This window comes from Myxocyprinus asiaticus, chromosome 44, assembly GCF_019703515.2.
Source record: "Myxocyprinus asiaticus isolate MX2 ecotype Aquarium Trade chromosome 44, UBuf_Myxa_2, whole genome shotgun sequence".
Taxonomy (NCBI): domain Eukaryota; kingdom Metazoa; phylum Chordata; class Actinopteri; order Cypriniformes; family Catostomidae; genus Myxocyprinus; species Myxocyprinus asiaticus.
Genome location: NC_059387.1, coordinates 18,804,978 through 18,821,712, shown reverse-complemented (window position 1 = coordinate 18,821,712; position 16,735 = coordinate 18,804,978). Strand labels below are relative to the sequence as shown.

General features: G+C 38.0%; 1 protein-coding gene across 4 annotated transcripts in view; it reads right to left on the bottom strand.

The window, feature by feature from the left end:
• mllt10 (MLLT10 histone lysine methyltransferase DOT1L cofactor) overlaps window positions 1-12,150 on the bottom strand; it is a 65,025-nt gene extending 52,875 nt beyond the window's left edge. For 3 of the 4 annotated variants that reach the window (XM_051686923.1, XM_051686924.1, XM_051686925.1), the window contains exons 1-2: window positions 11,769-12,149; window positions 10,395-10,474 (exon numbers count right to left, since the gene is read on the bottom strand). In XM_051686923.1, the coding sequence (XP_051542883.1) occupies window positions 10,395-10,474; window positions 11,769-11,931 (243 nt within the window). In that variant the 5' untranslated portion in view covers window positions 11,932-12,149. Of the gene's footprint in view, window positions 1-10,394; window positions 10,475-11,768 lie in introns of all 4 variants that reach the window. The other variant, XM_051686922.1, reaches the window with a different exon arrangement.
• Window positions 12,151-16,735: the final 4,585 nt, after the last annotated feature.

Genomic DNA, 16,735 nt, shown 5'->3' with positions numbered 1-16,735 from the left:
GAAATGGCTTTAACTGCCAACATAACAGTGCCTACCCTAACCATTCGTGTTCCCTTTACCTCAACCACAATGTTCTTTTAAGAGATACCTGAATGGCATTTATTTTAAACATGTTTTAAGATATGTCTTGATACAGGTCATTAATGTAAAAGCAATTTGCAAAACACAAACAAATATGCTAGGAAACATTTAATTGTAACTCTGATTCAGTAATATAAATGAAACTGGTGATGTCTAGGGGTGCACCGATCGATCGGCCGATCTTCGTCTTAAGTCTGTGATCGGCCGATCGTGCCTAGAATCAGGGCCGATCTTTTTTGCAGCATGCAGGGAATCACACATACACTGCTACTCTAATGAATGAGCGCTTTCTCAGCCTTTGATGCATGACAGTCTGGAGGTTGAATTGTTGGCAATTCTAATGCCTGTTTTATATCGCAAGCCGAAGCAGCGCATGAGCCGAATTGAAGCAGTGCGTCATTTCAATTTCACAGCAAACATCACATGTGCTTTTACACCAGCAGCGTTCCTGTTGCAGAAACTGTTGCGCTCTATACAGAAAATAAAGTTATAAAATGGTTTTCAGGAGTGAGCTATTGATAAGTGTTACAAGACTGATCATCATGAAATCTTATTTACATGATGCCGGTGTAATCTAATGCAGTCTTGTAGAATTATTTAATGTAGTGACAGCCATTTTTAAATATCATTATTTAGTGGAGGGGGAGGACGATGAGCCTGAATGTTGTTTTGCACAACAGGACGGTTTGACCACACAGTTTGGCTCGATCACACTTAATAATATAGTCAGAAAAAAGTAATTATGCACAACCATTGAATAGCAATATCTCTTTGTTCAAACACCAGCCAAAACGTATAAGTGTTAAATATTTTCTTCACAAAAAGGACGCACTTCCAATATGTTAACTCACCATCTTCACCAACAGCCAGGTACAGCATCACACATTTTTTCCTTTGTTAATTCATCCTTATAAATATTTGCAATAGAGCACTTTAATACAAGTGTCTTTCAAAACAAGACTGAGGAAAATTCTGAATTTACCGACTACACGTGCTGTCGTGTGCATTTGTTTACATCTGGGAACACTCTGTATATGGGTATTGCTGTTAACCCTTTAGACCGGCTCTCAATGTAATAGTATATAAAAGGGCAGTTTTATTTTATTTGTTTAAGCCTATGACTTGTAGTTTTAAATGATAAAACCATGTCTGCTTATATATATATATATATATATATATATATATATATATATATATATATATATATATATATATCAGTTGTGCTCAAAAGTTTGCATACCCTTGGAGAATTGGTAATATATGTACCATTTTTAAAGAAAACATGAGTGAGCAGGCAAAACACATTTATTTTATTTCTTATGGGATTCATATTCAACTGTTGGTCTAACAGAATGGCACAATCATAAAACAAAACATGGCAACAAAGAAAAAAATGAAATGACCCCTGTTCAAAAGTCTGCATACCTTTAGTTCTTAATACTGTGTATTGCCCCCTTTAGCATCAATGACAGCGTGCAGTCTTTTGTAATAGTTGTCTTTGAGGCCCCAAATTCTTGCAGGTGGTATAGCTGCCCATTTTTTTGGCAAAATGCCTCCAGGTCATGCAAAGTCATTGGTCGTCTTGCATGAACCGCACATTTGGAGCTCCCCAGAGTGGCTAGATGATATTAAGGTCAGGAGACTGTGATGGCCACTCCAGAACCTGTAACCACTGGAGGGTCAACCTGGCCTTGTGCTTAGGGTCATTGTCAGTGAGCCACCACCATGCTTCACAGTGGGGATAGTATTCTTTTCACTATAGGCCTTGTTGACCCCTCTCCAAACATAGCGCTTATGGCTGTGACCATAAAGCTCTATTTGGTCTCGTCACTCCAAATTACAGTGTGCCAGAAGTTGTGAGGCGTGTCAAGGTGTTGTCGGGCATATTGTAACCGGGCTTTTTTGTGGCATTGGTGCAGTAAAGGCTTCTTTCTGGCAATTCGACCATACAGCTCATTTTTGTTCAAGTATCATCGTATTGTGCTCCTTGAAACAACCGCACCATCTTTTTCCAGAGCAGCCTGTACTTCTCCTGAGGTTACCTGTGGGTTTTTCTTTGTATCCTGAACAATTTCTTCTGGCAGTTGTGGCTGAAATCTTTCTTGGTCTACCTGACCTTGGCTTGGTATCAAGAGATCCCCCGAATTTTCCACTTCTTAATAAGTGATTGAACAGTACTGACTGGCATTTTCAAGGCTTTGGATAACTTTTTATATCCTTTTCCATCTTTATAAAGTCCCATTACCTTGTTACACAGGTCTTTTGACAGTTCTTTTCTGCTCCTCATGGCTCAGTATCTAGCCTGCTCAGTGCATTCACGTGAGAGCTAACAAACTCATTGGCTATTTATACACAGACAGTAATTGCAATTTAAAAAGCCACAGGTGTGGGAAATTAAACTTTAATTGCAATTTAAACCTGTGTGTGTGTCACCTTGTGTGTCTGTAACAAGGCCAAACATTCAAGGGTATGTAAACTTTTGATCAGGACCATTTGGCTGATTTCTGTTATCATTATGATTTAAAAAGGAGCCAGACAACTATGTGATAATAAATGGCTTCATATGATCACTATCCTTAAATAAAAGACTTAAAAAAACAAATCATGTTTTTTAGCATGATCAGTCATATTTTCAAAATAAATGCCAAAATTTCGCAATTTCTGCCAGGGTATGCAAACTTTTGAACACAAATAATAAATAAACATGCTTATACAAATCTGAGTAAACATGATGTAATGTGAGTCATGACAATCAGACATTGTGTTGAGCAATAGAAACGGTTTAAGCGATCATGAGCACTTTCAGCTTCTCTCCCTTCAAAATGCTAACTTGCGATGTCAATCAAACAAGTGCGCTCTCCAGGGTAGGGTTGCATCAGCTGTGCGTAAGGTCTCACGTAAGTTGGGATGTAAATTTCACACTAAGGGCTTAGTAACTACTAGTTAGTTTGTAACTAAGTCAGTGCTTAATTCGGTTGCACCACCTGTTCTTAAGGCAAGACTTAACTAGTAGGTCATAAGCTCTCCATAAAGTAATGCGTAGTCGCATAATATGACGTTTACCTGTATTTATCCAATAAGCAGCCTTGAAATATGTGGACAGAAGTGTTAAAAAGCCATGAATTTTAGTTTGATCTCGATACGGTTGATGTTCAAACCTTGTTTGCTCACGTAACTGTCAGCTGTAATAAATTATATCCCCATTAAAATATGATACGTAATAAAATTTCATTAATGATATAGGCTATTTAGCTTATGTAAATAACAATATTCAATAACTATCTAAAATGAATAAGGGACAATAAATAAATACTAATACAATGGGCTGGAAAAATAGACATTTATTCATTTTAATATTTTATATATTTCGTATATGTAGAAACTTGACACTGGGCGGAGTACACAGGATAGTGCACCGTTAGATTGGTTGAATCATGCTGAAGAAGTTTTTAACAATGTTTTCTCCCGTAAATGTAAACGAGTGTAAATGCCAACACCATCATATATGTCAAAAGGACTGAAGCCTGTCAACCAAATCATGAGCTCATTGATGTCATAAAATATCAGTCTGATTTTTTATTCCATACATTACTCCTGGTCGGAGGCTTCCGTAAATATTTAGTTCATATGTAGGGTTACATTCTACCTAAATTTAATGGTGCAGCGCTCAAATATTTAGTAGTGCGTAAATTGTGACTTAGTGCCCATTTACGCCACAACTAGGCTAAGTTGTAACGTACGTATAGCTGGTGCAACTGGCCCCAGGTGCTCTCAATATCTCACCAGTCAATCATCTCAGTGCTATTCTGTGAGGATCCCAATTTAAATCAGATTAATGTTGGTCATATTACCACTAATAGCAGCAATTACATTTTAACAATAACGGCACCGTCTTCACACATTTGCTTATGTGATTTGTGTTACAGCAAAATGCCAAAGACAGTAAACAAATCATAGATATTAATGATTTCTCACTGGAGCAGTTTTAGAGATTGTAATGGATATATTTTTCTTATTTTTGAATGTATCTCTGTTGTGTGTGATGCTCTCATGGTTTTTACTGCTTACCAGTATGTCACAATGATCTTTTGATATTGACAACAGAACTACTTATAACAGTTTCAAAACAAATAAACGTTAGCAATTCACACTTAATGTAATTTTGGTAACTAACAAAAAAAACAAAAAACAAACAAACAATGAACAATATATTTTTACTAGAGCCCGACCGATATGGGATTTTTGAGACCGATGCCGATTTTAGAGGGGGAAAATTCACCGATTACCGATATAGTTCATTTTTGAGCTGGAATGAAAACAGACCTTTTCCATGTGGATTGTGCACCAATTTTGCACCGATATGACTATGTAAAGGTACTCAGAAGGCTGCTTTCTTAAATATTTTTTATCAAAGAACATTTGACATTATTATTATACATTATCAACAAATTCTAGAAATGAACACTGAGAAAATAAAGAATAAATAAAAATAAAATAAATAGCTTAAAAATCATCAGTACTGTATGTTTAGTATCAGTCAAATGCTGACCATTAAAATAAAGAATAAATAAAAATTATATAAATAGCTAAATAAACATCAATAGTACTGTTTAGTATCAGTCAAATTCTAACTATTTTAATACTGCCAATCAATTACTGGCAGGATGCAAAACAAAAAGCATTTACATCTGCCGAGTCAAGACATAAACAGCGGCAGCGGTGTTACACCGTATTCTGCTACACAAGTTCAGGGGAAACTTTCAACGGTGGAAAACCAGACTTTTAAATATTACATTTTATAAATGCAACAACTGGAATTGTTCAGTTGAAGGGGGTACCAAACTGTGAATCCTGAATAAAACAGTTTGGTGAATACATGTTTTCACATTAGCTTCCACTCAGCTAACAAGCAATGAAAGTAGCTACGTGGTTAGATAGTTAGCTATAAGCTCGTTGTCACGGAGAGTAAAAGATGGACTTTATTTACTTTCCAGCATTGCGTTTCACCAACTAGGTAACAGCGTAGCATGAAATCAACACTCAACAGACACAATCCACCACCGCATAGTTGTTTGCTGAGCTGCAAAAAGATGCTCTGATGTTTACCTTTCAATCTGCTACTTTACTGACTGCACTGACAAACTATAGCTGGCTAACAGCAAACAGACATGAGTGACATGGTTGTCAGGGACAAGGTTAACATTATATTAGTTATAATGAAAAGGGGAAATGATGGGGTTATTGTTTATTAACTTTCCAGTATGTATTTCACAAACTACTTTGCAACTTACTGCGAAGACACCGCTCAACTCCGCCCTGTCTGCAGAGCCACCGTCAACTCAGAGTCAGCTCTGTAAACAATGGAGTCGGAGCACGCTCTGCTGGACAAACTACGTAATGACACCACTTCTAAAGCATTGTTTTCTGCATTATATGTTCTGAAAATATGTTTTCATATATGCACATATCTGTAAAAATATACGCAGATACCGATATATCGGTGAAAGGCTAATATCGGCCAATAATATCGGTGGACAGATATATCGGCCGGGCACTCATTTTTACAACATTTATTAATTATAATGTTAGTTAATAAAATTAAAATTTTAAAAATGTAATAGTATATGTTGTAACAACATTAACTTCATTAGTTCATGTTAACTACAGTAATGTTAAATAATGTTAACAAATGGAACTTTTTTGTAAAGTGTTAACGTTAACGTGTTAACGGGGCATAAACATATACAGCTGAAGTCAGAGGTTTACATACATCTTAGCCAAAAACATTTAAACTCAGTTTTTCACAATTCCTGACATTTAATCATAGAAAACATTCCCTGTCTTAGGTCAGTTAGGATCACTACTTTATTTTAAGAAAGTGAAATGTCAGAATAATGGTAGTGAGAATGAATTATTTCAGCTTTTATTTCTTTCATCACATTCCCAGTGGGTCAGAATTTTACATACACTTTGTTAGTATTTGGTAGCATTGCCTTTAAATTGTTGAATTTGGGTCAAACGTTTTGGGTAGCCTTCCACAAGCTTCTCACAATAAGTTGCTGGAATTTTGGCCCATTCCTCCAGACAGAACTGGTGTAATGGAGTCAGGTTTGTAGGCCTCCTTGCTCGCACACGCTTTTTCAGTTCTGCCCACACATTTTCTATCAGATTGGGGTCAGGGCTTTAAGATGGCCACTCCAATACCTTGACTTTGTTGTCCTTAAGCCATTTTGCCACAATTTTGGAGGAATGCTTGGGGTCATTGTCCATTTGGAAGACCCATTTGAGACCAAGCTTTACCTTCCTGGCTGATGTCTTGATGTTGCTTCAATATATCCACATAATTTTCCTTCCTCATAATGCCATCTATTTTGTGAAGTGCACCAGTACCTCCTGCAGCAAAGCACCCCCACAACATGATGCTGCCACCCCCATGCTTAACGGTTGGGATGGTGTTCTTCAGCTTGCAAGCCTCACCCTTTTTCCTCCAAACGTAACGATGGTCATTATGGCCAAACAGTTCAATTTTTTTTCATCACACCAGAGGATATTTCTCCAAAAAGTAAGATATTTGTCCCCATGTGCACATGCAAACTGTAGTCTGGCTTTTTTATGGTGGTTTTGGAGCAGTGGCTTCTTCCTTGCTGAGCAGCCTTTAAGGTTATGTCAATATAGGACTCGTTTTACTGTGGATATAGATACTTGTCTACCTGTTTCCTCCAGCATCTTCACAAGGTCCTTTGCTGTTGTTCTGGGATTGATTTGTACTTTTCGCACCAAACTACATTCATCTCTAGGAGACAGAATGCGTCTCCTTCCTGAGCGGTATGATGGCTGTGTGGTCCCATGGGGTTTATACTTGCATACTCTTGTTTGTACAGATAAACGTGGTACCTTCAGGCATTTGGAAATTGCTCCCAATGATGAACCAGACTTGTTGAGGTCCACAACTGTTTTTTGTTTTGTTTTTGAGGTCTTGGCTGATTTCTTTTGATTTTCCCATGATGTCAATCAAAGACGCACTGAGTTTGAAGGTAGGCCTTAAAATACATCCACAGGTACACATCCAATTCAGTACACCTCCTATCAGAAGCTAATTGGCTAACTGTCTAAAGGCTTGACATCGTTTTCTGGAATTTTTCAAGCTGCTTAAAAGGCACAGTTAACTTAACTTCTGACCCACTGGATTTGTGACATAGTCAATTAAAAGTTAAACAACCTGTCTGTAAAGAATTGTTGGAAAAATCACTCGTGTCATGCACAAAGTAGCTGTCCTAAACGACTTGCCAAAACTATAGTTTGCTAATACTGAATCTGCGGAGTGGTTAAAAAATGAGTTTTAATGACTTCAACCTAAGTGTATGTAAACTTCTGACTTCAACTGTATGTTGTAACTAACATTAAGTTCGTTAATTCATGTTAACTACAGTAATGTTGTTAAATATTGTTAACAAATGGAACCTTTTTGTAAAGGGTTCCCGTAATTTTACTGTGTGGTGCATAAACATATAACATTAGTGTGGCAAAATGCACTTTAAGAAAAAATCTGTCTCGGCCGATCTTAGTGTTAAAAAAAATCAGAGATCGTTATCAGCCTCAAAATTCCTGATCGGTGCACCACTAATAATAATAATATACCACCATAGCACCATTAGCGAAACCATACGGAATTGCAAAAAAGATTACCCCGATCTGAATATGGATTTTAATACCATCGTTGTCAGATTTAACTACTGATTTAAAATGTTATTTGATTGTAATCTTGGCCAACAGTTTTGGAGATTTCGGTCTTTCCCCATTCAAGTAGATAGGAGCTGTACTTTCAGACTGCTCTGTCATCTGATACAACGTGAATGATTCTCAATGTCTGTGGAGTTAAATTTACTTAAAGTACGCAGCTCATCCACAGTAAGATTGCAGCATTTAGCGGTTTAATAAATCACACTAGGACATGTCACGATTTTATCTGATTAATTGTCCATTTCAGTGTAAAAGGAGTAACAGAGCACATGTTCAAAATAAGCCTGTGAGCATATTAAAGCAGTCGTGTGTCAGTCATACTGCAAGCTGGAGTCAGTGCTCGGTACTACCGGTTGTGCAGAAACACTGGTATTGTTACATCTTTTTTTAGTATCGACTTGGTACTGGTACTTTTGACAACAGTAGTAGGTAGAATGTCCGAATCCTCAGTATTTATAAAATAGTAGATGAGAAATACCAGGGCGAAATACACGGTGGAGACACTAAATACTAAAAATTAAAACATAAAAAAATAGGCAGACCAGACATTTGCTCTGCGAGTGCTGAACTGTAAAATATGAGCCAGCATGTAACAAGTCCTCTTGAGTAAACAAATAACACATTCAGCACTATCCCAGTATGCAACTGTGCCTTTTTAGCATAGTGAAGACTGACATGCCTGATTCCTGTACTGGATTGGCCAGTTCACTTGCTCTGTCCTAAAAAAAAAAATCTGATAACTAGCATAAAACTGCATACAGACTCAGATATAATTTTTAGAACTTTTCACAGATTATTTATTTTTCAATTAAGATTGACAACTCTGTTTCTTGTCTTTTTACTGGCCTTCTCCACAACGTTCTTGCCCATTTCTTGTCTTTTTACTGGGTTTCTCCACAACAGCCAACAACACACAACATTGAAAATATTCACTTGCACAAAACTGCAAGATAATAAATAGTTTGTCATTTAACAGCAATTGCAAATAGTAAAGAATTTTCTGTCAATAAAATTCCATCTGACTGAAGCATTAGTGTACCACTAACAGCACTAAAATAAAAGAAACGGGCAGTTTGTTTCCCAATCTCAAACATCATCAGGAAAAATTTTACAATATTACACATGACTTCAAAATGTATAAAGGTCCAGACTTTTATTCTACATTGTACTTGCCCTTATGTTTACCATTGTTCTTTCATTGTTTAACAGTTGCATCTGAATGTCATAATCACACATTACAGTGGTTAGGTAGTCTCTTAAAAATAAACAGTTTATGTAAAATAATAACCTAAACACATTTAAAAACTTATTTTTTCTAGTACAACTGCCACAGAACAGTTGTACGAAAAGTTCAGTTACAATTTACGGTGATGTTAGTGCTGATGTGTAGATGCAGTTTTGTAATTGATGCTATTGCATGTCTTTGATCATGGTTGAATTGCTCCATAGCGCTTTAAAATGGAGAATTCTCAAGTAAAATTAAAATGGGTCGCATAAGTTTTGTTGTCTGCGTCACGATATCGAGGGAAGCCCAGTTTAATCAAGCGTGTGATCCGCTTCGCACTATCCTGTCACTGGAGCTCACATATCAAGTGATTCTCTGGGAATCGCACAAACAGGCACGTGAAACCAGTCTTCAATCACCCCGCATGCATTCGCGTTCCACATGAGAAGCATATTTGGTGCTTATAAAGCGGCAAATGCAAGATGAATATAATAAAATTTGCTTCTGCAAATTTTCAATGCAGGAAAATCCCCCGAATGGACATTAAAATGATGGTTAACCCAAAACTGAAAATTCTCTTATCATTTAAGTGGTTTAATCCATATCCTCAGAAGCAATATAATAGGTGTGGGTGAAAAACAGATCAATATTTAAGTCCTTTTTTTAAACTATAAATCTACACCTTTTTCCAGCCTCAACTAGTAGGTGGCATTATGCACAAAGTATGTGAACTGCCAAAAAACAAATGTGGAAGACAAAGTGGAGATTTATAGTAAAAGAAGACTTAAATAATGATCTGTTTCTACAGACATGGGTTAAATCACTGGAGTCGTATGGATTACTTTTATGCTGCCTTAATGTGCTTTTTGGACCTTCAGATTTCTGGTAACAATTCACTTGCATTATATGGACCTACAGAGCTGAAATAATCAAATCTTCATTTGTGTTCTACAGAAGAAAGAATGTCATACACATCTGGGATGGCATGAGGGTGAGTAAATGATAAGAATTTTCATTTGTGGGTGAACAATCCCTTTAAATACTGTGTATTCTAACCTGATTTAATAAAACTGTCTGCTCAGAGGATTACACTCAACAGCTAAACATCCTATGCCTGTCCATCAACAATGTTTATTATGTCCCTCACTCCAGCTACCAAAGCTTTTAGGATGCTTTAGTGACTTAACTGCAAGACAGGTTATAATTACCAGTTCAACATATAAATAGTGAATATAATCTATTAAATGAAAACTGCAAACAAACCCAAAATATACAAAAAGAGATAGGAGGTCTGGACTTCAGCAAAACAGATAGCCTGCAAGATTACTATGAAGATGAGGAAACTCACCACCCTGGCAGCTCGTTCCTGTGATTCACATTTCCTGCAGAACCAGGGGCCAGTGGGGACCTGGACAATTCCATAGCAGGCTGAAACAACAGGAATGTAAGAAAGACGAGTTGAAGAGATTGCTTCCATATACTCAGTCTGACAACTTGACCTGTCAGTACTGTAGAGGACCATGCAAGTGATATTTTCAAGGATCATGTCATGGGGGATGGGTAATGCAACAATATAATTTAGTAATACATACCAAACTGTAATTAAGTTAGTGTTTCGTTTTTTTTTTGTTTTTTTTTAGGCAATCTGGCCCTTCAAAAATATTTCAGAAAGAGGATCTGGATATTTTTGTGTGAATCCAATACAGAAACGATCACCCTATTCAACATTTGCAATCCAAAGCAAGAAGAGCCCAGTTTGCTCCTTCCAAACATCACATTTTTTTACAATTGGAATAACCGTGATATAGGATTTTTTAGGAATTCATGCTTTAAACGCCTTAATGTCAAAACAAAATCTTCAATGTCAGTCTCATAGACGCAGAACAAATTTGAGCACCTGTACAAAAAACAGTTACACAATTGCTTTTAATACCACCAGGGGTGGTAACTTTGTTAAAAGATCACTTCTCTACTTCATATCCACAGAGGTAAAACTCGACTTTACACTTGTTTGCTCACTTTTGCTCTTCCACAAATGACTGTCCCCATGAAGAACAAAAAGGCTTCCTTCTTGTCCGATTTTCTGAAACCAAGATATTTAATTAACTGTGTCATTGGTCGCATTATACAAACTAAAATCACATAAAATCACATACCACATAAAAGTCAGGTGACTGCACGTGGTAAAAAAAATTAAAAAAATGAGCATGAACCTGACAAGAGTCAGCTTAATGCCAATGGTTGACAGCTTTGCTGACTGGTCATAAATATCAGAAAAGTGTTTAACAGTAATGACCTAGAGAGTTTGTCTGAGCATCTGACTCACCTCTGTTTCTTTGACTGAAACGTTGAAGATAATAAACAGCCATGAGCGACATGCTGTTAGCCGTGTAGCGCTCGAGCTAAACACATAGCATTAGCACTTAGACGGGCCTCCATGAAACAGTTGTTAAACAAGAACGGTACACTTCCAAAATACCGCGAACTGTCGGCTCAAACGACCAAAATGTCTACAGAAAATCTCAATGACACAAATAAGCACCAGCGGTTGGGCGACACGTTAAACTTTTTAAACGGACGGGTCAGTTTAGCTAAGCTAGGCTATGCTAAGATAATCCTCTCACCTCAACAGCAGGAAACATATCAAAACATCCGCATCAAATACCCTCCCTGCATGACAAAACTGTCACTTATCAACATTGGCTGCAATTTACATATTTACCTTGGTGGACGGCTACGTTACAGCCATGACCGTCGCAGTAGACTAGAGGGTTTTCGGCCCAGCCTCTCTCATCGGAGCAGACACAGCAGCCGCCGATCATCTCCTTCATATTACTCGCCGAGTCGTCGTCTTCCTCTGCCAGATATCGCTCACTGGATACCATCTACCACCACCACCACACAAAGACCAAGAAATAAGCGGTCGGGCGTTTGTCTCACGAATCCCTATCTCCCCTGTAAGCCGTATTTCATGTCCCATTTCGATGAAAAGCCATATTTCCGTTACGTTGGTGTTGAAGGCGGTATTTACTTATTTACTTTTGCACAACACACAAACCCCGGACTGAAGGCTCTCGGGATGTGGAGGCGCGTGTGCGCATGCGCAGAAAAGACACAAGCGGTGGACTTGAAGAGTACACGCGATGCACGCGCCAAACGCCATTGAATACTCCGCGACGGGGGGGGGGAGGGGGACAGGCACGTCTCGCGCGAAGCACGATTTGGGATTTTTTTATTATGTTTTATGTAATGCCAATGTATGATGTTGAACATAAGTTACCTTACCTGACAGAGCAAGACAATTGTCTTCCACAGAAGCGTGTTAATCAGATTCCCCTTTACACGCGTCCTGCCTGATTATGGTGCGAAAAACCTTTTTCCAAATTAATTACCAGTTTAACCACCACTGAAAAAAGTCCATACGTGTATTCTTGCTTATGGTCAAACGTCCACTCAAAAGACAAAAGTCAAAACAAATTTACAAGCCTGAAACATTAGGCTACTCTTGAAAATAACATTTGAATGGAACCCACGTGACTTGTTTATAACGGCTCGATTCTTATTTACATTTTTAGCCATGTAAATTAGGCTGCTTTGCTTAGATATATATATAGTATGGATGCTGTGCATGTATACTGCTGGGAATTGGGAGAGAGCATTGCCTCAACTGTAAATGCTAAAAGGGTTACCGCAAGGTTTAGAGATTTTATGTCAACTTTGCATGAAAGCTGTTCCGATATATTAATATAACAGCGGTCTGAATAGTTGAACAACTGTTATATTAATTTTAAAGGCTTGATGGGTCCATGCATACATCACCTGTGGGGCCATGAAAGAAACAGTGCAGTTTAACATACCGGGAGGAAACAAAAAGTTAGGTTACGTATGTAACCCCGTTTCTCTGATAACAGGAGTGAGATATCTCAGGCGTTTTCCCATAGTGAGATACCGAACGAATGTTTGAAAGAGAACGTGTATCGCGCTCACGCTTTTAGACTGTCCAAGTTCGCAAACGTGCAAATAAACTTACATGAAAACCTTTCAAACAAATCCTGAAACAGACTTTGACCCAACCAAGCCACACCACAGACCCGTAAACAACAAATCAAATCACAGTTTTTTTTTACATTATGGAAGCTAGAGTCACTTATTTTAATAATTATGCCTTCGCGTTTTTGTTTCTACGTTAAGGTTGACATGTATTGTCACATTAAATGTTCTCCCTCTCTGGTGCATCAGATGTTTTGTATGAACAATACGTCCACTACAGAAAGGCCACTTAAATAAAATAATAATATTTATGAAAATAGTTCGCACCATTTGATAGAGACACGAGAAAACATCAATGTTGCAAGACTTCTCGCGGTTTGGAACTGGTGGAGCTGACCACGATCAGACTGACACACACACACACACACACACACACACACACACACACACACACACACACACACACACACACACACACACACACACACACACACACACACACACACACACACACACACACACACACACACACACACACACACACACACACACACACAGAGAGAGAGAGAGAGAGAGAGAGTTGAAGTCAGAAGTTTACACACACTTAAGGTGAAGTCATTAAAACTCATTTTTAACCACTCCACAGATTTCATATTAGCAAACTATAGTTTTGGCAAGTCGTTTAGGACATCTACTTTGTGCATGTCACGAGTAATTTTTCCAACAATTGTTTACAGACAGATTGTTTCACATTTAACTGACTATATCACAATTCCAGTGGGTCAGAAGTTTACATACACAAAGTTAACTGTGCCTTTAAGCAGCATGGAAAATTCCAGAAAATGATGTCAAGCCTTTAGATAGTTAGCTTCTGATAGGAGGTGTACTGAACTGGAGGAGTACCTTTGGATGTATTTTAAGGCCTACATTCAAACTCAGTGCCTCTTTGCTTGACATAATGGGAAAATCAAAAGAAATCAGCCAAGACCTCAGAAAAAAAATTGTGGACCTCCACAAGTCTGGTTCATCATTGGGAGCAATTTTCAAACACCTGAAGGTACCACGTTTATCTGAACAAACAATAGTACTCAAGTATAAACACCATGGGACCACACAGCCAACATACCGCTCAGAAAGGAGACGCATTTTGTCTCCTAGAGGGGAATGTAGTTTGGTGCGAAAAGTGCAAATCAATCCTAGAACTACAGCAAAGGACCTTGTGAAGATGCTGGAGGAAACAGGTAGACAAATATCTATATTCACAGTAAAACAAGTCCTATATTGACATAACCTGAAAGGCTGCTCAGCAAGGAAGAAGCCAATGCTCCAAAACCACCATAAAAAAGCCTGACTACAGTTTGCAAGTGCACATGGGGACAAAGATCTTACTTTTTGGAGAAATGTCCTCTGGTCTAATTAAAAAAAAACTGAACTGTTTGGCCATAATAACCATCGTCATGGTTAGAGAAAAAGGGTGAGGCTTGCAAGCCAAAGAACACCATCCCAACCGTGAAGCATGGGGGTGGCAGCATCATGTTGTGGGGGTGCTTTGCTGCAGGGGGAACTGGTGCACTTCACAAAATAGATGGCATTATGAGGAAAGAAAATTATGTGGATGTATAGAAGCAACATCTCAAGACATCAGCCAGGAAGTTAAAGCTCGGTTGCAAATGGGTCTTCCAAGTGGACAATGAACCTAAGCATGTGGCAAAGTTGTGGCAAAATGTGGCCAAAGTTGTGTCAAAATGGCTTAAGCACAACAAAGTCAAGATACTGGAGTGACCATCACAAATCCTGACTTCAATCCAATAGGAAATTTGTGGGGAGAACTGAAAAAGCATGTGCAAGCAAGGAGGCCTACCAGTTCTGTCTGGAGGAATGGGCTAAAATTCCAGCAACTTATTGTGAGAAGCTTGTGGAAGGCTACCCAAACTGTTTGACCCAAATTCAACAATTTAAAGGCAATGCTACCAAATACTAACAAAGTTTATGTAAACTTCTGACCCACTGGGAATGTGATGAAAGAAATAAAAGCTGAAATAAATCATTCTGTCTACTATTATTCTGACATTTCACATCCTTAAAATAAAGTATTGATCCTAACTGACCTAAGATAGTGAATGTTTTCTATGATTAAATGTCTGGAATTGTGAAAAACTGAGTTTAAATGTTTTTGGCTAAGATGTATGTAAACTTCTGACTTCAACTGTGTAAATATATATATATATATATATATATATATATATACATTTATGCTCAAATGTTTGCATACCCTGGCAGAAATTGTGAAATGTTTGCACTGATTTTGAAAATATGACTGATCATGCAAAAAAACTGTCTTTTATTTAAGGATAGTGATCATATGAAGCCATTTATTATCACATAGTTGTTTGGCTCCTTTTAAAATCATAATGATAACAGAAATCACCCAAATAGCCCTGATCAAAAGTTTACATACCCTTGAATGTTTGGCCTTGTTACAGACACACAAGGTGACACACACAGGTTTAAATGGCAATTAAAGATTAATTTCCCACATATGTGGCTTTTTAAATTGCAATTAGTGTCTGTGTATAAATAGCCAATGAGTTTGTTAGCTAGATACTGAGCCATGGGGAGCAGAAAAGAACTGTCAAAAGACCTGCATAACAAGGTAATGGAAGTTTATACAGATGGAAAAGGATATAAAAAGATATCCAAAGCCTTGAAAATGCCAGTCAGTACTGTTCAATCACTTATTAAGAAGTGGAAAATTCAGGATCTCTTGATGCCAAGCAAAGGTCAGGTAGACCAAGAAAGATTTCAGCCACAACTGCCAGAAGAATTGTCCAGCATACAAAGAAAAACCCACAAGTAACCTCAGGAGAAGTACAGGCTGCTCTGGAAAAAGATGGTGTGGTTGTTTCAAGGAGCACAATACGACGATACTTGAACAAAAATGAGCTGCATGGTCGAGTTGCCAGAAAGAAGCCTTTACTGCACCAATGCCACAAAAAAGCCCAGTTACAATATGCCTGACAACACCTTGACACACCTCACAGCTTCTGGCACACTGTAATTTGGAGTGACGAGACCAAAATAGAGCTTTATGGTCACAACCATAAGCGCTATGTTTGGAGAGGGGTCAACAAGGCCTATAGTGAAAAGAATACTATCCCCACTGTGAAGTATGGTGGTGGCTCACTGATGTTTTGGGGGTGTGTGAGCTCTAAAGGCACAGAGAATCTTGTGAAAATTGATGGCAAGATGAATGCAGCATGTTATCAGAAAATATTGGCAGACAATTTGCATTCTTCTGCATGAAAGCTGCGCAAGGGACGCTCTTGGACTTTCCAGCACAACAATGACCCTAAGCACAAGGCCAAGTTGACCTTCCAGTGGTTACAGCAGAAAAAGATGAAGGTTCTGGAGTGGCCATCACAGTCTCCTGACCTTAATATCAATCGAGCCACTCTGGGGAGATCTCAAACGTGCGGTATAGAAGATATAAAAATAAATAAAAGAAATGTGTTTTGCCTGCTCACTCATGTTTTCTTTAAAAATGGTACATATATTACAAATTCTCCATGGGTATGCAAACTTTTGAGCACAACTGTATATATATATATACACACACACACACACACACACACACACAGCTCTGGAAAAAATTAAAAGACCACTGCAAAATAATCAGTTTTTCGGGATTTACTATTTATA